The 25,025-nt window shown below is 35.4% G+C and overlaps 1 protein-coding gene across 1 annotated transcript in view; it reads left to right on the top strand.

Moving 5' to 3' along the window:
- The window catches only part of LOC101894197 (uncharacterized), a 28,894-nt gene extending 21,458 nt beyond the window's left edge, over window positions 1-7,436 (top strand). The window contains exons 2-3 of the mRNA XM_005178011.4: window positions 3,610-4,318; window positions 7,004-7,436. Coding sequence (XP_005178068.1) covers window positions 3,610-4,318; window positions 7,004-7,372 — 1,078 coding nt within the window. The 3' untranslated portion in view covers window positions 7,373-7,436. The remainder of the gene's footprint in view (window positions 1-3,609; window positions 4,319-7,003) is intronic.
- The last annotated feature ends 17,589 nt before the right edge of the window (window positions 7,437-25,025 follow it).

Below are 25,025 nucleotides of genomic sequence, written 5' to 3'. Positions count from 1 at the left end.
TTAGGAACACTATTATCCCATTTTGAAGTCAGATCAGTATCATATCAGATACTGCAGTGGCCAGTAAGTATGTCTACCGCTATTCTTAGATCAGACCTACTAATTGATAGAAAAGGGCTTGTTTCTTTCTCGAGATTTTCGCCTAGATGGCCTTAGATATCCAGCAACTGGTCTTTAAGTGCCATCTTCCAGCTTCTTGGACGTGCGATTTTTGAAGCAGCCGACATAATAACTTATTATTGGTTGAGATGACCAAAATTTCCGCCTGAAAAAACGCTGGAAATATCATTAAGTTTATATGAGTGTAAGTTTGAGCGACTACTTCAATTTCGTAGCTAGCTTGGCGACAAATTTCGTTAATTACCAAAAATATGAGCAATTGAAAAATAACTGTTATCGATAAATGTCGTTCAATTTGTCGTGAAATAGTTACAGAATCGCTCCGAATGTATATATACAAGTCAATATCTTTTTGTCTATCAACAGAAAGGCACCTCGATTTTCCGCGTTCAACAATACTGCCATCGGTTATAAAGGTATATTTCCCGTTCAGATGACATTTCCTTCCGGACTAAGTTCGCATAAAATATTTCATATATTTATCTTGAATTTGTATGTTCAAGTTTATGGATGTGGAAACATTATGAATTCACTGAATAAACACAGACAACATATTTGTTGTTGTCTTAAGTTTACAAGAAATGAAAACATCATAGTTTTGCCTACGGGCCTCAAATAAAGACGACTTCTTATCACACACTCACTGGCACACTTACACACACACACACACACACACACTTACATATCCTTTATGTAAATAAATAATTTTCAGTTATTTGTGTTAAAATCTTTGCAAGGATAATATTTACAAAAAATAAAATCGTTTTTTTGTTTCTTCTTCCTCCTTTGAGAACATGAGAAAGTTTTTCTCCTTCACGCTGTCGTTTGTTGTTTCACTCAATTGGAAAGTTTTATTGAATATAACCACAACGATGTGTTTTATGTTGACAATATGTGGTGGAAGGATGTGGGACAAGGTTAAAAAAGAAAAAAACAACCAACAACTGGGAAGTATTCGAAATTTGCAATAATTTGATAACAAATAAATGTGATGATATTTACTGAAATTATACTAACACACTAATACCCACCGAGAAAATAATTTTAATTTAGGTTTTGGGAACACCTAGCTACAATTACTCCGTCTCTATGAATTGAAAACTAAATATTAAATAAAGTTTATCAATCTGTAAGAACAGCTTGTACAAAAAAAATTCAAATATGTAAGCTATGAGATAAGATTTGAAAACATTTGACACATCAAAGATGTAATTTTGTTGCAAACATTTACAAAGAATTACTGGTGTAGGTGAAATGTAATCTCTGTCATGTGAGTGTCAGGATAGAGAAGTATCAACTTGATTGAATTAATAATTATGAATATATTTACGTAATCAAAGGAGTTTTGATTCAATATAGCAGCAGAGACAAGGATTAAAGACACATGGACATTTTGAGGACAGAATGAAAATTGGCAAGGGAGGTAGGGAAATGTTTATGTTTTTTACATTTTATATAGAAGCAGGTCATTAGGGTTTAAAGACTTGATTCCAAAGACACAAAATGGCTCATATTTTAATCAAAAATAAAAACAAGTAAAATAGTATTAGTCAGTTTTTGCCGACAGATGTATACCCCCAGCCTTGAATTATGATTATTCAAACTCTTGACCTTTTATGGGGGAAGCTCCGAAGCAGTTGGGCAATATTGACCAATTCGTATCTGACCTAAGACTGATAAAAAATATTACAAAAAAGAATCGCCGACTTGTTTCGCAAGTTATGACAGTATTGGAAGTTCTGACCCTTTGTGGGTGAGGTACCAGAATAAGTTGACAGATATATATCATATTCACAATAGATCTTAGTTCCGCAAAAATATTTCTATGTGTGAAGTTTGAAGAGAGTTGGCTGCTTATATCACTTTCATTGAGCGTTTTGTTTTTCAAACTTTCGAACCCTTTGTGGGGGAGGTACCGGAATAGATGATCCAATCTGTGCCATCTTTAAAGCAGATGTTGTGTCGAAGGAAGATGTACCAAATCTGAATGGAATTGGATGTTAATTTCGTGTTTAATGGATTTCATTGATATTCAAAATGTTGACCCTTTGAGGGAGAGGTAACAGAAGGAATTGACCGATATATTCCATCTTCATAAAAGACCTTGGGTTAATAAAAATATTGCTATGTATGTAATTTGAGGACAATCGGATATTATATCACCTTTTATAAGTGTTAAAATTATTTAAAATGTTGATCCTTTGTGGGGGAGGTACTTTATAAAGTGGATCGATATTGTCAATTTTCGCACGTGACATAGCACTGATGAAAATATCAGGATTGGCAACGTATTAGCAAAATTGGATTATCCTTTCACTTTCTGTGCAGTAAATTAATTTGTTTGTGGATCGATATTGCCCGTCTCCGAACTCGATCTAGGTTTGACAATAATACTTCGGTGTAGTAATACTCTCTATGAGAGTTATCGTGCGTACCAGCCAGCCAGCCAGACCGACGGACGGACGGACATAGCTATATCGACTCCAAATTTCCTGAAACTGATTAGGTACAAAGAGACCTAGGGTCTAAAACCGTTATTTCGATTAGGCACGTTTTGGCCGTATCAAATGATATATATACCCTCTCTAGCTATATGACTGACGGCATAATTATATGGAATCTGAATCTGTCTTTGGGACAAATCTTATTAGAAAATATATTAAATTTTTTTTAATACCGACATCGGTTATTTTTTTCTGTCGATCAATAGTCTTTTTCAAAATAAATTCAAATTCGAACTTAAACTTTAATCACAATTTAAAAACTTCAAACTTCTTTTTGAACCTATCACTCTCGCCTTTCCCCACTAAGTCCACCCATACATCTTTCTCATCGCTGCCATCCCTTCAACTTACCCTTCCACATCTATGCCGAGGCATGTGTGTTGGATTTTTTCTATTAGTGTGGCAGGCATATCAATGCATCATTGCTTGTTCGCCTGTTTGACATCAAACCGCGCGAATAGTGATGGCACATGAGACAGGCGAGAGTTTTGCGATGCCACTGCTGGCGGAGATGAGAATGCATGCAAGTGAGAGTGAATGAGTGAGTGAGCGAGTGAGTGAGTGAATGTTTGACGGCAAATTAGTCAACAGCAAGGAAATGCTGGAAATGTTGGTGTGCTGGGGATTTGCCTGCGTGCCTACAAAACTTTTGCAACGTTATCATTTCCTTTTCAATGCTATTTTATGGGGGCCTTTGCCAGTGTTAGGCAAAGAGGCGTAAAAACTGTGGCAGCATGCTTTGTGAGAGGAACTAAAGAAAACCGCATCAACGCACACGCACACGCACACGCACTCTCATACACACATATTCTTTCTTTGGCACAGCAAAAGTTGAGGAAGCATTCTATGCCGATAGACAATAAAATATGTCTCTAGTTTTAAGCTGGCAAAGTTTATGGTTCGGCATCATAGAGGAAATTTAAAATTCCAGTTAAATTTGTAATTCCAAATAAAATTTAAATTTTTATTTTCATTTCGCTTTCAGAGATCCATATCCCAGCTATGCCGATGACGATTATGATTACTATGGCTATCGCCAACGATCACCTCAATATCATCGTCAGCAACAAATGCAAAGTTATCATCCTCCACCCCCCTCCGCCAACACTGCTGTACAAAAGCAAAAAGAAGAAGGCAGTGAAATGAATTTCATCACCATTTTGAAAACAATCAAGGCTATGTGGGATTTGTATCAGTCATTCATTTCAGCATGGAATTCCATGGCCGAGCATCATAATAGACAGGAGGAATTGAATAAACAAAAATTTCAAGAACAGCAGCAAAAGTTAAGAATCAATTCAAAGAAACCGCAAAAGATTGAGAATAGAAAGAAACCAGAAAATGCCAACAAAAATCCCAAGACAAATTCCAAACAAACGACAACCAAAGGACCTTCAACAAAGCTCAGCACAACAACATTAGCTAAGGTTGAATCCTCCAACGAAGATGAAGCAGAAAATCAAGAAGCCACACTGAAGGTGAAACAAATGAATAAGGCTAAAGTTGAGCCACGTAAGGCATCAAAGGGTGAAAAGCTGGCGATCACTGAAGCGGAAGGCCTACGAACTAAAAGGCAGACACCCAATGCGTCCACAGATGTGGGTGAAGGTCGTTACATCAAAGGTGATCCTTTGAAGGGATACTACGATTTTGTCATTACTGAGGGTTCATATAAATTCTGGGCCGTATTTCAGGTGAGTCGATATTTTGTGGAAAAAATTAAATTTGTGTGTGTTTTTTTTATCAAATCTACAAGAGTGATTGAAGGTTTCAGAAAGAATTTTCCTGAAAATGGTATTTTTCTTATAGCTTTGGGGCTAGTGTCAATTTATGTGTTAAGGAAACACTTTTTGGAAAATAACCTCTTTATGGATGATATATAAAGAGCGTCTTTCAGTATATAACTCCTTAAAAAAAATATTAAAGACAACATAAAATACATATATTCTTGCTGAGCATAATATTCTGTGTAGATTTAGATTTTTGAAAATGGGTCACATATGGGTCCACGATTTGCTTAGCCTTCATATAACGGAACGACCCTATAAAACGTATTTTCGAATTTGATAAAAATCGGCTGACAAAAACATCCTTGCAACCTTGGGAACATTCCAGTTCCATTCCAACGAAACAATATTGACATTTTGAGTTCACTCGTTAATAATAATAATCAAACGATCGGATTATCATAAATAATTTTGAAAAATAATTTTAAAAATCCGAAAGTCAATCAATTCTTTATGAACCAGAGTAAAATGCGAGTGGTTTGTGCCTTGGTTACTATAATACTATTTATCTTCACGACCATTAATAATAGTGCTCTGGGACTCAAATCCTGCTCTATAACAAAATTAAATGAAAACTCGTTTAAAGGGTCTACATTCAAATTATATTTTCCTAAAACAAAAATCCAGGTATTTTTCATGTTCGGAGGCTTTGATTCTATAAGATTATGGTTTCATTATCGAAATCCAAATATTTAAATATTTTATTTTTTGAATGGAGTATTTCCTGGAAACATCTTCAAATAATTCATCCATGTTAGGTTTTCAAATTGAATCCTAAATTCAGATTCTAATCGAATTTGTAATCCATTTACTGAAAATGATAAAATCGGATGTTTTCAATGAAGTATAAAAATATAAATTCAATTATTTGCGTTATCACAAATTACATAAAGAAATAAGCGTTGACATAATCCGTTCACACCTGCTAGATTTTACGTCAGTACGATATTGAAAAAAAAAAAAAACATGTAATGATGTATTGAATAACCTAACAATTTCCAATTGTATTCTTCGAGCAATGGGTTTACGTGATTAACTCCCGGTAACTGCTGCATCGCATCCGACACAATAAGTGACAATTATTGACGCAGAAAACACCGACATCTGATGTGACATTATTCACACGCACCTCCCCCGTTCGTTTGTCAAATATTATCACTCATACGCACGGTCCTCGGTGCCGAGTGAGTTGTGTAACAATTTCAAAAATCAAATATGAAATACATACGGATTTCTTCTTTCGTTTTTGTTTCGCCATTGTTTGACTCCTGCTTTTCCGACACATATTTCATAAATCTTACATTGACCTGCTTCTGCCGGTCTGCCATTGTTGCTCCCCTCTTATATATTGTGTTTATTCTTGGAACTGATTTGCTTTTGCCATTCACATATTATGTTGTCTGCTTGGATGTGTGTGTGTGTGTGTGTGCGTGAGTGAGTGTGTGCCTGACAAAATGAGTGAATGTCTGAATGCGCACACAGCTGCAGTGGATGAAAAACGTGAAGTATGGTCAACACTGATTTGTGACTTGTTGTGAAAAGTAGAAAAGAATGTCAGGTGCCAAGTGTTATTTAACAACTGTGGTAACAGGAAAAAACAATAGCTCCGTAACAACTACAACAACAGCTACATACTGCTCACCAACCGCTTTGGTGGGAGCAAAAAATTGAAAAAAAAAAACAACTGCGTTGCTGTGGGTGATGAGTGATACATCACCTAGAACTCTGCCAGAGAGTTGAACAGCCAGTTCTCCTGTACACTAGTTCAACTCGCTTCATGCTCGCATGCTGTACAGCAACAGAAACAGTAGCAACAACCACAGGCCACCGCCATCCAAAGTAATAATTATTTTCGTGGTTGTTGTCAGTTGTCATATAAATTTTTTGGTCGGTTCGGTCATTGAATTCTCTTTTGCTTTTCGCTCTGTTTATGTCAGCCTGGATGGCGTTTTCATGAGTTGTCGCCATTTAAGCGTAGGGGATTGGGTAAAGGATAATACCTTTGGTTAACTACTGTCATCGCACATATATTTCTTCAAAGGCAAAAGAAGAAGATGGAAATTTAATAAAAGTAAAATGGTATTGAACTATAACTTGTCATAAGTTGTCGGTGGCTGAGGGCAAAGAAAATATGTTTAGAAAATTGTTCATTATCAATTATAAAATGAAGGCGAGTTGGCAGAAAGTTGATATTAATATGCGGAGAAGATCAGGTTAGGTATTGTCGTGAGGGGTACTTGTTAGAGCGAATATCATAATAAATCATAATATACCTCTTTTGTAATATACCGCACAAAGGCGTTTTTAGTCGAATTTCTAATATAAGGAATATTGGCTCATATTTGGAAATGGAATTTTAAATGAAAAAATTTGTAACAGCACTCACAAAGTGTACATCTCTCCATTCTCTTTTTTTTTTTTGAATTTCTGACTTTCTTTTCCGTAAACTCTTATGTCTTTGCAGTTTAAATGCATCTGAGTACATCTTAATCTACTCAGAATCAGATTAACTCTTATGTATTATACTGTTGTACAATTTTTTTTTTCATTCCTTTCATTTCATTTCTTTCTATCGATTCCATTTCATTGTAGGTTGGCACGGCTTTATTGATTATTTATTCAACATTTGCTGCTATTTACTATTCAAAAGTAAATCCTCTTGTAAGTGATTACGATTACACGGATTACTTGGGGGGTGCACGCTCCTTATCTGGAGGCGATCTGGATTTCGTTGACGATGAGACGGCTGAAAACGGTGTAAAGCAATCGAAAGGATGGCTCGATTGGTTGCCACGAACAGGTCATTCACTGAAGTTCATTCTGGATGCCATAGATAAGCTGCCGGTGGATCATGATGTCATCGCCGAGGAAGCCAATGGCGGTGGCAATGTCGAAGAATGGTTGGATAATACAACGGTCAAAGAGGAATCAGATGAAAGCCCGAACAACAAGGCCATGTAAATTGAATAAACGTTTATGACATGAGAACAAGAAAAAAAAAAATGAAAAAGAAATCCGAATGAAATTATTGAATTGTGTGTCATTGTATTTTTTTCAAGGCATCAGGAAAAGGTTTGTAATTTCTTAGTGTCTCTTTTTTTTAACGAAAATTACCCTATAGTTTCCATTAGTCGTGGTTTTTATTCTTCCTGTTGTTGTTTGCAAAATTACAATATTTATCAAGACTTTTATTTTATTTTCACATATTGGCATACAACAAGGCCCCGCACCACAGTTATAAACTCAACTTCAGTTGGTGTTTGCCGCCAACTTTTTAAATGTTTTTTAAACTGTTTGGCCTTTTGTGGGCATTACTGCAGCGCTGTCTGTCTGGCCGTTGGTTGGTTGCCTGCCTGACTGGGTGCTTGAGCTGGCAAGTTGACTGACTGGCAAAAAGGAAATGTTTACATAAAAATATGTTTATGCTGAATTAAACAGTAAAATTTATTTTTTAATTAAACCAACATTAATGGAGTGTTTTTGTTCGCTTTGAATTGCAGCGGAATGCACTCAAAGTGGACTTTACATTTTCAGTTTGAATGAAATCCGAGTTTTTAGTTTTATGTTATAATATTTGTATCCTACATGAGGAATTGATTTCGAATTAATTCAGGATTTGTTATCTATGAACGTAACATGCATCTCATTTGGTATTTGTGGTCTTTTCTCTAGAAAAAAAAAATCGACTAAGTTCAATAAAATGTTCAAGATTGGTCATATTTATATTTAATATAATATATTTTAGTATTAACTTCCAAAATTGATTTTTGATATTTCGTTATGGATAAAAGTATGCAAATATCCTGTGAAGGATCCTTGGATAGCATAACCTATTTTTAAACCAGTAAAGAAAGTCCTAAAGTCGGGCGGGGCCGATTTTATGATACCCTGCACCACTTTGCTAATTTAGTTCAGCTCCACATAACAAGTAAAAGTTTTTATGGGAGAATTCAATCAAAAACCCTATGATTATAATTATAATTTAAAATTTAAAGGACTAAATACGCCGAAGCATTTGTTTCTTTTAAATTCGGACTTGTATTGCCCATTTGGTGCAAAATTAATTCTAAATCAGATAAAGATATATATGGGAGCTAAATCCAAATCTGAACCGATCTCGATAAAATTTGGCAAAGATATTTCTGAGCTGTATTTGATATATTTCCCTGAATATCGTTGTTACGGAGTGCATATTACGGCTGTGGGTAACAAATACAACAAATCGGATGAACAATATATATGGGAGCTATAGCTATATCTGAACCGATCTTCACCAAATTTTGCATACTACCTTCTAGACTCAATCTATGTGCCAAATTCCATCCCATTTGGGCGAATATTAGACGTTTGGTGCACAATAAAAGGTAAATCGGACGAAGTTATATATGGGAGCTATATCCAAATCTGAACCGATTTCGATAAAATTTAGCAAAGGTATTTCTGAGCTGAATTTGATATATTTCCCCAAATATTGTTGTTACAGAGTGCATATTACGGCTGCGGAGGACAAAAATAACAAATCGGATGAACAATATATATGGGAGCTATAGCTATATCTGAACCGATTTCCAAATCAAATTTGGCATGCTTATTTTTAGGCCTAATTTGGTTGCATGTGCAAAATTCCATACTATTCGGGCTGATATTACACGTTTGGTGCACAATAAAAGGCAAATCGGACGAAGATATATATGGGAGCTATATCTAAATTTTTACCGATTATCTCCAATTTCAATAGGGTTCGTCCTTGGGCCAAATAAATGTTGTTTGGAAATTTTCATCTCAATCGGATAATAAATGCGACCTGCATTTTGTTCACAAAAATACATGGACAGACGGACGGACGGACAGACGGACTGACATGAATAAATCAACTCAGAAAGTGATTCTATGCAGATCATCAAAAGGAACTATGGGTCTATCTCGTTTCCTTTTGCCTGTTACAAACAAATGCACAAAGACATAATAACCTGACCACCTTGTGGTGTAGGGTATAAAAAAACTTAAATGAGTAGTTTTTCACATTCCATATGGCTAGAGTGGGTATATGCCATTTTTTAGTCCCTAGGTCTCTTTGAACCAAATCCGTTTCAGAACATTTGTCTGTCTGCTGGTTGGTCAGCACAATAACTCTCGAAGGTAGTAACCGATTTGGTTCAAATTTGGTACACAGTACTATTATTTTTAAACTGAGATCGAGTTCGGAGACGGGCAATATCGGCCCACTCCTTCTGGTACCACCCCCACAAAAGTACAAATTTTTCAAAAAAAAAAAAAAAAACAAAGAAAAAATATTTTACTGCACAGAAAGAAAACGCATGGTGCGATTTCGTCTCATCTTGCAAATACTAATATTTGCATCAGTACTAGGTCAGGTGTGAAGACACAATATATCAGTTCACTCCTTCTGATACCTCCCCCATAAAAGGTTAAATTAATATCCGATTCCATTCAGACTTGGTACATCTCAATATTTCCATTAAAATAAGATCTGTTATAAAGATGGTGGAGATCGGACCATTCCTTCTGGTACCTCCCTCACAAACGGGCAAAGTTTTGAATAACCAAAACGATTATAAAATTCGAAATAAGCAGTCGGTTCTCTTCATATTTCGCACATCACAATATTTTTATTAAACTAAAATCTGGTGTTAAGATGGGATACATCTATCCACTTGACCCCACAAAGGGTCAAATTTTTGAATATCCATGAAGCTCATACAACGCAAAGTTGACATTCGATTAAATTTAGACTTGGTATATCTCAGTTTTTCCATCAACACAAGATCTGTTATAAAGATGTTAGAGATCGGATCATTTCTTCTGGTACGTCCCTACAAAGAGTCAAAGTTTTGAATAACCCAAAAGAATAATTGTAGTTTTTATAAAAACAACGTTTGTTTACCAGGGGTTAGGCAGGGAATAACTAGGATTTAGAAAGACCCATCACTAATATAAAAATATCTTTTAGAGGATCCTTGGATAGCATAACCAATGTAAAAAATTGAAACTTTAATAAGTAGTTTTAACATTCTACGAAAAAAATATTATTATAATATTATAAATTTGATTTCCTTAAAAGTACGATTCATAGGGCATCATACATTCTGTCTTGTCATCTATATCACTCTTGGACATGTAAAGTGTTCCTTGTATGTTAATGCCAAAATCGACAATTAAAAAGTTCTTTTCCATTTTGAATGGTCGAACATGTATGTACTCGTCGTTTGGTTGTAAGTTGCCGATATGTGGGCACTTTATCCCTCCTTATTCATCAAATGGTTGATTTCATTTCCAAGTGATTTGATCCTCTGGCCGCTGGTAATGGTTCCATTGGGAATAATAGCTGTTCGAAGGACTCTGACATATGTGTGCACGTATGTATGTATTTTCAATTTCTTGCTTTACCGCATTTAATTTCAACTTCAGTTGTTTTTTTGTTCCTCTTACAGATTTTTTCGCTTATTTCCCTTTCCACATAGATTTCGATGTTAATCAATTTGATTTTTTATATCTGTTTTTTTTGTTAAAAAGGAATTACAGTAGACTTAAAAAACAGTTTATATCTGTTCATATTCCTTTTGCTGGTTGGCTGCTGGTATGCCTTTTGTGTGCTTTGTCGGATGCCCATTACCCACTTTTTCAATCTCACAAACATCCAATACAAAGAATTTTAATTAAAATGTTGTATTTTTTTTATTAAAAAAGAATCCGAAAAGGAGAATTACTTTGTTTGTTTCTGGGTTTGGCAGAGTGGAGAAGCCTTGGAAAAGAGTATCAATGAATGCCTCCATTCTTTTTTCCTTTTAGACTACAGCAGGCCAAATATCATAAATTCGAAAATTGGTCAAAGAAATGCTATGCGTTGTGCGTTTAAAAAGAAAATAAAAATCACAAATCATAATTGGTAGTTATTTTACAAACAAAGAAATCAATTAACAACAAATTACTTTTGTTTGGAACAGAGATTCTGGGGAGAAATGTGTATTACTTTTTTGTGGGAGTGAAGTAAGAAAATGCGACAATTTTGTCTGCCAGGTAGTCTCATATAAATTCTCATATATATTCTCAATATATTTGAGAAAGAGGTAACGAGTTTATAGTTACATCGCTAAATCAGCAAATTTATTTAGCCTTTATTTAAAGTTTAAATTTTTTCTCAATTAAAAAAATCCACAACCCCTTCAAAATTACCTGTGCCATTCACCTAATTGCTTCCCTTCCTTTCTTATCTCTAAAGAAGTAATTAAAGCTCATTAATCAGCCGCTGCGTTAATTCCCCGGGGAAATATTAAAAAAATAAACAAATGAAACAACTTGTAATTCCACACTCTCGAATTTGTTGAGTTCATAAACATTAATTCAAAGGTAATAACTTTGTTTCCTTGAAGCCATTTTCCCGTACCGCCACTGCCGGTCGCTTATGAAATATCAACATGATGCACGTGTCATTTATTTTGTCTTTAGTTCGTTCATTCGTTCGCTCGGTCATAAATTATATTCGTTATTTTATTTTTAATTTGTTTCAATCAACTTTAATACATTTACGTGACTGTGTGTGTGTGCGAGTGAGTGTCAGGTCGCGCTTGCCAGAGAGGGAGAGAGAGAGAGACGTCGTTATTAATTTATGCCTTTTACGTAAAATTCCTTTAAGCAATCCTCCAATACTTCATTCCTTAAATGTAAAAATAATTTTTAATCGCATTTAAGCAACTTTTCACCAGCACAACCTCAATCCAACCGCACGCACACTCACACACACATACGCCAACAGTACGATGCCGATCATTGTACCATGCCAAATGTGCGGCAAGTCTCTTAACAACATTAATAAGCACAACAAGCATACGTACAACATGCAGCATATTTATGCCCACACACACACGCACGCACACACGGCCAGAGAGGACTACACAGTCTGCTGCGAATAAAACAATGGCACAGAAAAACCTTTTCAGCCATAATCATAGCATTACACATAATTTGATGTACATGGATGTGTGTGTGTGTGTGTGTGTGCGTGCGTGTGTTGGAAGGTAAACGAAGAGAATGTATGAAACATGCATTCACATGGTGCTGTGCCGTCTGCCTGAATGGTTGGCTGACTGGCTGGTCCTACCATCATCCTGTCCGTCCATATGAAAATATGTTTATATAATTTTATTGTCATTTACTTGCAACGAGACCACAATGCAATTGTGAAAATCATGTTTGTTGTTGCTTTTGCAGAATTTTTACTACACTCCAACGATACAAACGGAGAGACGACGGTCCCACACACACGAACGAATGAAGAATCGAAATCGCTTAATACCACCACATTATAACACACCACGGAAAGACTGATGCCATTCGGCGAGCTTTAAAGGAAATGTATGCAACTTTTAGGTTATGGTGAAGTCGACTCTTATGGATCTGCTATATGATAGAGTCAATAAAATAAAGTTCTAAAGACAAAATTGATGTTTTTCTAGAATTACAAGAAAAATCCAGCAGACCACAAAATCAGAGCTAAAAATAGAAGACACGTGTACAGAGTGAGAAAAAAACTGCAACAAAGTCCGACGCCATAATTTTTACCTTTTTTTAAATGTTATTGAGTGACAGCAAAAAATGTCGGAAATAGCATGACGTTTTAGAATAAGTTTAGATTTGTTCGAATTGGTCACCTTTGGCGCGAATTATGGCCTTCAAACAGCAAATGAAACTGTCACACGCTGCCCGAATGTTGCTCTGCGGTATTTTGGCCCATTCCCGGCGAAGCGCTTGCTTGAGGTGATCGATACTTTGGTATTTTTTAGTGCCAACCTTGCTTTCAAAAATACTCCAGACACAATAGTCCAACGGATTGGTATCGGGGAATTTTGGTGGTCAGGTAACAAGTAAACACTATCATTTTGTTTGTTTAGAATCTGCTGGACAACGAATGCTTTCTCATCGGGGAAAATCAAATTGGGAGTTCACCAATTTCGGCCAATCGAAACAACTCTTTGAGTCTATTTTCTTTCTGTCACGGTTTTAGTTTTTGCACTTTTTGGAATTTCAATGGCTTTACCGCGAGCTAATTTTTCAATATTTGCCGAATGGAATATTGCGATATGTTCAGCTCAAGAGTCAGTTTTCGGCCACTGCGACGCGGGTTTCGATCAAGTCGCTTTTGCGGGTTTCTTTCGTCACTTCCTTGACGTCGGCCTACGCTACCAGTATCACGGTAACGAGCGATGGTGCGAGACACAAAAGATTTATTCACATCTAAATGCTGGAGTGCTCTAACGATAGCCACTTGTAGTTTTCCCAGCCAAATATAAAGAAATCACACTATCACGCTTGAATTCCATCACGAATAACTTTTTTTCTGGAAAATTCCCACCAAAAAGCTTTTGTACGCTTGTAAACAATATAATGAGCTGTCAGTAGATTAATTTTAACAGCTGTCCGACGAGTTCTTAAAAATGACAGCAGTGTGAAGTTGGTTGCAGTTTTTTCATCTCACTCTGTAGAGGCATCCCTGATTATAGTTAGTGCGGAGTTTGGCAAAATTTTAAAATCTATTTGGCTCAGAGGTTGTTTTTTGCTTTCTTTGGGGGAAAGAAAACCTTTTGACCGAAAATTTGTAACATCAATATAATATAAAGCATTCCATGCCAGTATATATATATAATTAAAATGGCACTTTACATATTGCTGTAACATGATGTGTAAATATATCAATTAAAACCAAATAAAATAAAATTTTTCAAAACTATTTCCCATTTAAATAAGTAAATAAATTGGGTCCCAAACCGTGTGACCAACAAAGTACACCATTCGCAAATGTTCGAGAATATAATAAAGAAAAACAAAATAGCTTTCCGAGAACAAGTTTTCCGGGATGGTGTACCGTATGTGCTGACATTGTAATGTGTTTAAAGCGCTTGCATGTGTATGCGTGTGTGTGAGTGTGCATGTAGGTCCTTTCGTTCCTTGGCTGTTTGTTGTTCAATTTCTTTGTTCGTTTCTACGTTCCTTTGTATCGCCGCAGTTCGTTTGTGCTGCAGGTTTTTCCGTGTAGTTAAGCCGATTTTAAAAACGTAGAGTGATCATGTTAACGCTGGCACACAGACACAGGATTGCACAATGGCTAATGTAGGTATACGGTCGAGTCTGCATGTGTGTGTGTGTGTGTGTGTGTGTGTTCAGCAATGTTAAATACTTAATATACATATTTTTCCAGCATAAACTCCAACATATGGATCTGTTTATGGCTGCAACTCGACCATGCCCAAGACGGCCGATGTCGACGGTATAGCAATAAGTGAAAAACTGGCCGTTTTGCGAGCAAGTGACTGCTTGCTTGCTTTAATTTCTTATTATGTTTCATATTTTTCAAACAATTAAGTATCCTATATAATTATGTAGTGTATGTTACACACATGGAGACAGCGTGAAGAGCTAAAATAAATAATGATCAAAAAGAAAAGATTTTTTTCACTTTTTTGAAAAAAAAAAAAAATACTAAAATGAGAGTATAAAATGTTGATATTGTGTATTGAAATTTATCTCTTAAGAAAATGCCTCGCAAGATTTACTTAAGGCAATAAAAGGGTCCTTTGGTAAAAAATATAAAATGCTAAAGTGCGATTACGTCACAGCATGATTAGATTGGCAAATAATTTATGTTTTCATGGCACAATTAGTAAAGACAGATATCAAAAAAGCATATACCTAGGCAAATCCGGAATTATTTACAATATATATATATATATATATACAATAAATATAATATACATGGTGAGATGAAAAAACTTCAACCAACTTCAAACTGCTGTCATTTCCAAGCCACTCGTTCGATAGCGGTTTAAATAATTCCAGGGGCAGCTCATTACATTGTTTACAAGCGTACAAAAGCACTTTGGTGAGAATTTTACCCAAAAAAAGTTATTCGTGATGGAATTCAAGCGTGATAGTGTGATTTCTTTATATTTGGCTGGAAAACCACAAGTGGCTATCTTTAGAGCACTCCAGCAGCATTTAAATGTGTATAACTCTTTTGTGTTTTGTACCACCGCTCGTTACCATGATACTGGTAGCGTACCCCAACGTCAATGAAGTGGACGGAAGAAAACAGCAACATAATCAGAAAGAATTCGAAAAGTAAAAAAGCGACTTGATCAAAACCCGCGTCGCAGTGGCCGAAAAATGGTTCGTGAGCTGAACATATGGCAATATTCCATTCAGTAAATATTGAAAAGTGAGCTCGGGATAAAGCCATTGAAATTCCAAAAAGTGCAAGAGCTTACACCGCAACAGAAAGAAAATAGTCTCAAAAGAGCTAAAGAGTTGCTTCGCTTGGCCGAAAGTGGTGAACTGCCGAATTTGGTTTTCTCCGATGAGAAAACACTCGTTGTCCAGCAGTTTGTAAACAAAAAAACTGATCGAGTTTACTTGCCAAAGAGGTCAGCTAAGGATGTCCACTTTCGGTTGGCCACCAGAACTCAAGTGCCGGTCATGGTGATGGTGTGGGCCGCCATAACAGCCGATGGTAGCTCTCCGCTCGTATTAATCGACCGTGACATCAGAATAAATGCTGAATATTATCGCGAAAATATTCTGGAGGGTGTATCAGACCTTGGACATTCCAACAGGACTCAGACCATCACACTCCCAAGACTCCCATCATCACACACCCAAGAATGGTTACAAAATGAGGTTCCCCGCTTTATTTCTAGCGCACAATGGACACCAATAAAATTTAAAAAAAAAATGTAAAAATAATGGCGTTTGACTTTGTTGCAGTTTTTATTTATCTCACCCCGTATATATATATCTGGAATTATTGACAATATCAACATAAAGAAAACGGATTAAATGGACAATGATGCATTACAGAATTGTCTGCATAAGCATATATATAAAAACAATTAAATGAGGTTACCTTCATTATTATACCATAGCTTTCGACTGCATTTTTTGTAGCAAAAAGTTGTGTTATTGATACCAATGGTGTCGATTTGCAGTCTTTTTGGGTTTGCACATCAGTGATTACCAGATCTGAGTCACTGTTAGTTTTTCTTTTAATACCGTAAATTTTATATATTTATTTTCATATTTCATTTTATTTTATTTAAAATGTTTGCATCATTAATTTCTGCAATTAACGAATTTTTGTAAATAAATGAAAAGAATGAAAGTCATGTTGTAATTTAAACTCAGGCATAAAACAACGTATTACGCAGAAAAATCGGTGGCGTGAAGACATTGGCGTAGATAGTCATGGCGACCACGTGATGGAACCGATGGTACTACATATATTACTACTATATCACGTGGAAAAATGTTTAAGACTACTGAATTTCAGTTACGCCAATGTCCTTTGTTTAAATACGCACAAATCATTCAGGTGCAAACTCACACACACACATAAACATATTTATTTCACATTTATTTCATTTAATGTTATTATGTGGAAATAAACAATTTTCAAAATGTAACTATGTTTCATTATAACAACAATATGCTATTTAAATTAAACGTATTTGAAATGATCCATTAAAAATAATATTTATTCATATATAGTTATTTAACAAAATACTAACTGCATAAACAAATCTGATTCCCAGTAGTATTAATGGGAGGGGGAAAACGTATTTCATAATCAAAAACACAAAAATTGTGTACATAATAATTTAATTCCATCTAAGTAATTCTAAATAAAAATTACAAATTTCGAAATTTCAATTAAAACAAATATTTATGAGGGATTATTAAAATTATTCGTTTGTGCAATATCAACGGTGGTTGGCAACACCAGTTAGAAGTCATTTGAAATTTAAAATTTGAAGCATACTTTAAGGCTTGAAAGTAAAAAGGGTACGAGATATAGAGTTTCAGCTAAATTCATACACATTTTGAATGAAGGGCAATGTTGGAGTTAAGGGAGCAGGGAAAGACCTAGTTTTCGCACAGATGCAAATATAAGGATATACAAGGTTGGAACAAAATCGGATGACACTTTCTTGTTCTATATGGTAAATTATTTTCTGCGAAAATTGTGATATTTTATAGGGAACATTGACATTGCTCATCTCCAACGGACATTGCTCATCCACAACCTAGACCTTAGTTTGATAATTATATTACGATACACCAAGTTGGGACCAAATCGGACACTCCCTTTGAGAGTTATGGTGCTCATCAGCCAGCCAGACAGGACTGACAACCCTAGATCAACCCCAAAGAGACCTAGATTCTTATTATTATTCTAGGCAATTCTTATTATCTCCATTAGGCAAGTTTTGGCCGTATCAAATGATACCCTCTGTAGCCTGCTGTATCAGGAGTTATATTGGGAGTATCCAAGTATCAGGAGTTATATTGGGAGCTACCCACCTAATAGGAGGAGCTACCCATTACGAACTCTACACACCAAACTTATTAAAAAATGTAGCCAAATTGGTCTCAATAGGGATATGTCTTTTGCCTATGGAGTATACAAACTGCCACAAACAAGAAGATCCGTTGTATGGTGCCAATATATATGTATTGACAATTTTTATACAAACAAAAAAATAGTATCCGTCGGTTTTGCCGAAAGATGTATACCCCCAGCATTGAGTTATTATTATTCAAACAGTTGACCCCTTTATGGAGGGGGTTCTAAATCCTATCGGACCTTAGACTGATAAAAATATTACAATGTGCCAGATTTTAACTATATGGAGTATTTTCTATACTTTATATGAGATATGTGCAAATCTTTGAAAAATGTGAAAATATGCGCGAGGTAACAGATATAGCGGACTGGAGTATTCCATTTTCATACTTCATATAATACAGAAACAAATATTGGCATGTGCAAAATTTGAAGGAAATCGAACATTTATATCCAATTTTATGCGAAATCACAAAAAAGAATTGCCAACATGTTTTGTAACTTTTGAAGTGAGTGTTGAAAGTTGCGACACTTTGTGGTTCAGATACCAGAAGGGGTTGGCAGATATATTTCACTTTACAACAGATCTTTCGTTAGCAAAAATAACTGGATGTTCAAAGGTTGTTAGATGTTTATCTCGTTTTCTTTGAGCGTTTTGTTTTTCAAAAATCTTGAACGTCCGATCCATACCATTTTTATAACAGATCTTGTGTTGTTGAAAATATTGAGACCAAGTCCGAACGGAATCCAATATTAATTTCGCGTTTTATGAGCCTCATGGATACCCAACATTTTGACACTTTCTGGGGAAGGTACTAGAAGAAGTGGACCCATATATATTCCAATTTCACACCACATCTTGGTTTAATAGAAATATTGTGATGTGTGTAATTTGAAGAGAATTTGAAGCTTTTTTCTGAAGCTTATTTCGGGTCAAGGCTTTGACCCTTTTTTGGGGAGGTACCAGAAGGAATGGTCCGATCTATACCTTCTTTATGAGAGATTTTGTGTTGATAGAAATATTGAAATGTATCAAGTCTCAATGGAATCGGATGCTAATTCCGTGTTTTATAAGCTTTATGAATATTCAAAATGTCGACCTTTGTGGGGGAAGTACCAGAAGGAGCGGACCGATATTGCCCATATACGAACTCGATCTAAGTTTGACAAAAATATTACGATGTACCAAGTTAAAACCAAATCGGATACTCCCTTCGAGAGTTATTGTGCGCACCAGCCAGCCTGACAGACAGACGGACATCACTAGATCGACTCCAAATGTCCTGAAACGAATTTGGTCCAAAGAGACCTATGATCTAAAACCGTCATTTCGACTAGGCACGTTTTGACCGTATCAAATGATATATACTCTCTCTAGCCATATGGCTGAGGGTATAAAAATTCTACGATCCTAGAGTGAAGCTAGCGTGACTTCCATAGACCAACATGGAAACGGACAGGGCTAAATCGACATAGAATTTAATGCTGATCTAGAATATATTTTGTGGAGTTACAAAGGAAATGACAAACTCAATATTTCCTCCAGATTGTGGTGGAGGATGTAATCAGCAGAACTGTTGATATCATTCAAAGGGAACCTTTTCCGCTCAATTTGCTGCTTGGGTTCTAGGGTGAAGCTAAATTTTAATTTGTTGCAGGTCTTGTAAAATTTCGCCACCCATAAAATGTAATAAAATATGTTCTCTATCTAAAATTTTGGCAGAGAAGAGACATTTTGACATCCTCATTAGAAAATTTCCCAAAAATTTCAATTTAAGACATTAGCATAGATAATTATCAAAACAATATCGAAATTTCGGGTGTTTTCAACAATGCCAACATCAAAAGCAGTTTTTATTAAAAATACTTCCTAAGTACTTTTTTCATCAAAGTAAACGAGAGACATTTGTTTATGTTTTTTCACCTTTCTCCTCGTGGTGCACACACATCCTGTTCTCATATCCGGCGACAAGCTGTCTGTCAGTCAGAGAACTTGCCTGTCATCTGTATTCATTTCAATTGTGTTTGTGAACATCCTTTTTTATGGCATTTATATTTCATTTTTATAACATTTTTATAACTGCAACAACAACAACGCAAATTCATACAACCCTACATCCATCCATACGGACACAAAACAGACAGACCGAAAGACTCACAGTCAGACATATTGAATTCAATTTACTTTTGACGTTTTATCTGTTTCCCTGCCTCTGCAGCTCTTTGAAGGAAAACATTTTTTTGTTCGGAAAGTTGCTATGAATATTGTTGTCGTTGTCGTATCGTTTGTTATTTCGTTTAACGTTTGATGACGGTGTTGTTGTTATTGCTGGAGATGGTGTTGGTGTTGTCGGCATATTTTTGTTGTTTGCCGTTTTTTGGTTGGTGGATATTGTATTCTGCACTTGTTTTTTCCTCAGGATTTTCATAAATTTCCGTGTGGTTAGAGGTTGTAAGGAGTGCTGCTCGTTAAGCATTTTGGCTGTATTTTGTTTCCCTTTTTCGGGAGGGTTTGAGATGTGTAATATCAGAACATGTATAGCTTATCACATATTGGTTGGTGTGTTAAGAGCGAGGGTTTTTGGGGGCAGAGTGTAACATAAAACCAAAAATATATAAAGCCACATCTTGAAGTGTTCCGCATATGAGCTGGTGTCAGGATGTTGTCTTTTGTATTTGCCCCAGCCATATTTCTTTCTTTCTTTTCACACCCCACAAAAAAGGCGAAGATACCGTCCGAATGACTTGACACTCTTTCTTCCTGCAGCTCAATGGATGTTGTTCTTTTTGTTATTGTTGTCATAGACTTATCGACATTTTCTTAACAAAATGTATGTCGTATTCTCATTCTTATTCATCGATATATTCGTATCTTTACTGTTCGACAACCAACCGAAAAAAAAAAAACATTTCATAGAAATATGTCAGCGTAAACAATGAAGTCAATAGGTTTAGGTGTCTTTGCTTTTTTCTTATTGTTGCTGCTGCTGCTGCTGCTGTTTTTGTTGTTGCTGTTGCTTATGTTATTCGAAATCCATCGAAACATGTGATGTGTTACACTTTTGTGCACGTATGTGACCGTGTCTAAAGATGCGAAGACATCTTTATTCGTGAGAAGACACGAGAGCAGAACAGAACTGAATAGAACAGAACAAAGCAATAAACGGGGAGGGGAGCTGCTTACACGTTTTTATTATGCGCTCCAAATGAAATTATATAACACTATTCGTTTATAATACAAACAATATATTTTCGTTGTTGTTATGTTGTTGTCATGCTATTGTTGTTTTTTGTCTAAATTAAATCACCAGAACACACGTACGTACACCCGTATATTTCCCTAATTCCAGGTAGAGTATTTTTTTAGGAAAAGCTCTTGGTGTGACTTGAAACATGTGTGGAGTTCTAAGAAGAAACAGAAGAAGAAGATATTCGCGTTTTATTGGAGCTATTTGGAGGGAGGGAGGGGGGTTTAGTTATTAGGATTCCGAATATAGTTCATTCACAGTTAAGTTGGAGCCAAGTATATTTAAAAATAATTTATTGTTATATGTTTAAGGAACTACACGTGCATCGTCTTAGAATCTCTTTCCGTTTTATATTCTCAGCCATATGGATACATAGGCTACACATAATTTTATACACCCAACATGTGTCTCATCGAAATAAAGGTTTTAAAGTGAAATCTGTTTCAGAACAGTTGGAGTCGACCAGACTGCACGGCATTGAGCAGCAGATTTGGTCCAAACTTTAAGCAAAAAAATCTTAAATTGCAATATTGGTATTACACTAAGGCGGATAGGTGTGAAGATGGACAATATCGGTATGTTAACATTTTTGATACCCTCCACCATACATAGTATGGAGGGTATATTAAGTTTGTCATTCTGTTCGCAACTCATCGAAATAATAAGTTTAGACCCAAGAAAGTATATGCATATATTTTCGATCAGCGTAAAATTCTAAGACGATCCAGTCTAATGTCAGTCCGTCCGTCTGTTGTAATCACGCTACAGTCAAAACAAATTAAGGTAGGAAGCTAAAATTTTGCACAGATCTGTCTTTTGTCTGCAGGCAGGTCAAGTTCGAAGATGGGATATATTAGTCCACGATATCGTATAGCGCCCATATAACTATACCCCCGATTCGGTATTTTGATGATTTTAGCCACATTTTTCAACGGAATCGTCAGAAAATTCACACAAGAAGTTTTTTGTGGGTACTTTATATCTATCTATAAAGGTCCACCATATACCCCCATATAACGGTACCGATATTCGGTATTTTGACGATTTAAGACACCTTTTTAAATGGAATTGTCTTTAAATCCATACAAGGGATTCCTTTTGAGTACTTTACACTCAGAAGATAATTATTTAAATAGTTCCACGTTTCAGTATAGCGCCCATATAACGGTAGCCCCAGATATACAATATTTTCATGATTTTTGCGACATTGTTCACCGGAATTGTTTCAAATTTCGTATATACGACGTAAATTACTTATGCATGACTACGTCTTCGTATAGTGCCCATGTAACGATTTTCATTTGAGCGGTATTTTCCGACGGAATTTTTTTTGTTGAACTTAGCTACCTTTTTATACCCTCCACCATACTATGGAGGGTATATTAACTTTGTCATTCCGCTTGTAACTCCTCGAAATACTCATGTCAGACCCAACAAAGTATATATATTCTTGATCAGCGTAAAATTCTGCCTGTCTGTCTGTATGTCCGTCTGTTGTAATCGCGCTATCTTTCGAACGAATTGAGATAGAAGGCTAAAATTTTGCATACGTGTCAGTAAATTTTGAATTGTCAGTAGGTTCGAAATGGATACTACAGCCTATGACAGAAAATTATCTGTGCAGGTCTACGTCTTCGTATAGCCCCCATACAACGGTACCTCCCGAAATTCGGTATTTTGCTGATTTTAGCGACATTATTCACGGGAATTGTTTCAAATTTGGTATTTGAGGTTCGTAATGGATACTACAGCCTATGACAGATAATTTTCTGTGTAGGTCACGTCTTCTTATAGCCCCCATACATCTGCACCTCCCGATATTTGGAATTTTGATGATTTTAGCGACATTGTTCACCGGAATTGTTTCAAATTTGGTATTTGAGATTCGTAATGGATACTACAACCTATGACAAAAAATTGTCTGTACAGGTCCACGTCTTCGTAAAGCCCCCATATAAGGGTACCTCCCAAATTTCGGTATTTTGATGATTTTAGCGTCATTATTTAACGGAATTGTTTCAAATTACGTATTTAGAGTTCGTAATGGAACTACAGTCTGTAACAGAAAATTGTCTATGCAGGTACAGGTCTTCGTATAGGCCCCATATATCAGTACCTCCCTCTATTCGGTAGGTACAATACCCACCGAAATTTTTTGAGATGTATTTAACGTTCGTAATGGATGCCTGTGACAGAAAATTGTCTATGCTGGTCTAGGTCTTCGCACAGCTCCGATATAACTTTACGATATTTTGATGATTTTAACTACATTATTCACTGTTTATTTCAAGTTTGGAATTTGAATATGGTAATGGCTTATGACAAACAAGGCCTATGTAGGTCCACGTCGAATAAACCCCAATATAACGGCTATATTCGGTATTTTTAAAATTTTAACAGAATTTTTTAAGTACTTTATTTTTTGAAAATTTCCAAATTCGTTCCAAATGATGGAGGTTATTCAAAGTTCGGCCCGGCCGAACTTACTGCTTTTTAATTTGTTACTTGTTTTTTTTTTTTTGGCAAAATTCGATACAGTTCTCTCAGATTTTTTTTAAATATATCATCCAGTTTTTTGAATTTCGAAAAATATATTTGGCACAATTGATTACAAACCACAAACTTCCTTTTTAGAAATTCCAAAATCGCAATTCTAAAGGCTAGCACATAGAACTATTGCAAAGGGGTTTCCCATTATTGACATTTCATTCCACTTCAATTGAAAAAATTGTTTTTTTTTTTTACCTTGAAAATCGATAAAATCAGCCCAGATCTATCAAAGGAGGCATGCTAAAACGTTTTGAATTTACATGTTATTGATTTACACACTATTTTCTGTTTTAGTTATTTTAAATGAGAAACACCGCACATAATTTTACTCTATCCACTTTATTCGTACCACTGTTCTCCATTCACTCACTTCCACATTCACTTGCCAAAAAAACCAAAAAGGTGAAAGAAACTTAATTGATTTAAATAAATGATGCAACATTTTCAATAGTTCTTAATTATCAGCACCAGAACACATTAGAGCTCAAAGAAAGTAACTGTTCCACAAAAATCTGCCAAAATTACTGTGTCTAAATATTCGAAAACAACGAAAATAGAAAACGATTTCTCTGCTCAGGGTGGAAAAAAACCCTAGTGGTCATAGACCACGAGCTGACGTCTTAAGACAAGTCAATGATTCTAATGCCAAATAGAAAACTATTTTCTTTTAACGAATTCTATTAACGTCTTTTGTATGGACATGCACGCATTGTAGGTATGTTGTGATTATGAATTTATCGCATGTTTATTCATATTTCATTTACAACAACCAGTGGAATTTTAATTCGCTTCTATGCTAATTAATGCAATTGTTAAGCCATGGTAGGAAAGACACAAAAGAAGAAAAGGGAAAAATCTCTGAAGGCATTTTTGTAAACATAATTACAATTTGAACATGAGAAGACAAGATAAGATCTCATTGAATTTTCATAATAAAACGAAGGTACTCTCTTCTTGTCTGTTCGATACTTGTGTTTCTCTTTGATGTTCAAAGCTTGTTGAGGATTTGTATTGGAAAATAAAGAGGTAAACACAAAAGTAGATAAAGAGTAGGCCAGAAAATTTTAAAAAATAAAAATAATAAATTTATAAAAATTTAAATTTAATTTAATTTAAATTTATAAATTTTTATAAAAATTTTAAATGGAACGTTAAAACTCATTTTGGAGAGTTCCACTGTGAAGGAATATAAAAAAATAAACCAAAATGGTCAAAAATGATACAATCTAATGTGAAGGATTTTTTGTACCATTCACCATGGCTAAACTAAACTTATAACCCGATCAAATGCTTTAAATTTGGGCGATATTACGGAAATGATAAAAATATAGAATTTCGCTAAATCACCTTTTAGTAGCATAATGAGACTACTACACTCAAACATCAAGGGGACAATTCCAAAACC

The sequence above is a fragment of the Musca domestica genome, unplaced genomic scaffold, assembly GCF_030504385.1.
Source record: "Musca domestica strain aabys unplaced genomic scaffold, Musca_domestica.polishedcontigs.V.1.1 32, whole genome shotgun sequence".
Lineage (NCBI taxonomy): Eukaryota > Metazoa > Arthropoda > Insecta > Diptera > Muscidae > Musca > Musca domestica.
The sequence above is the reverse complement of the archived record's forward strand: the minus strand, read 5'-3'. Positions and strand labels throughout refer to the sequence as shown.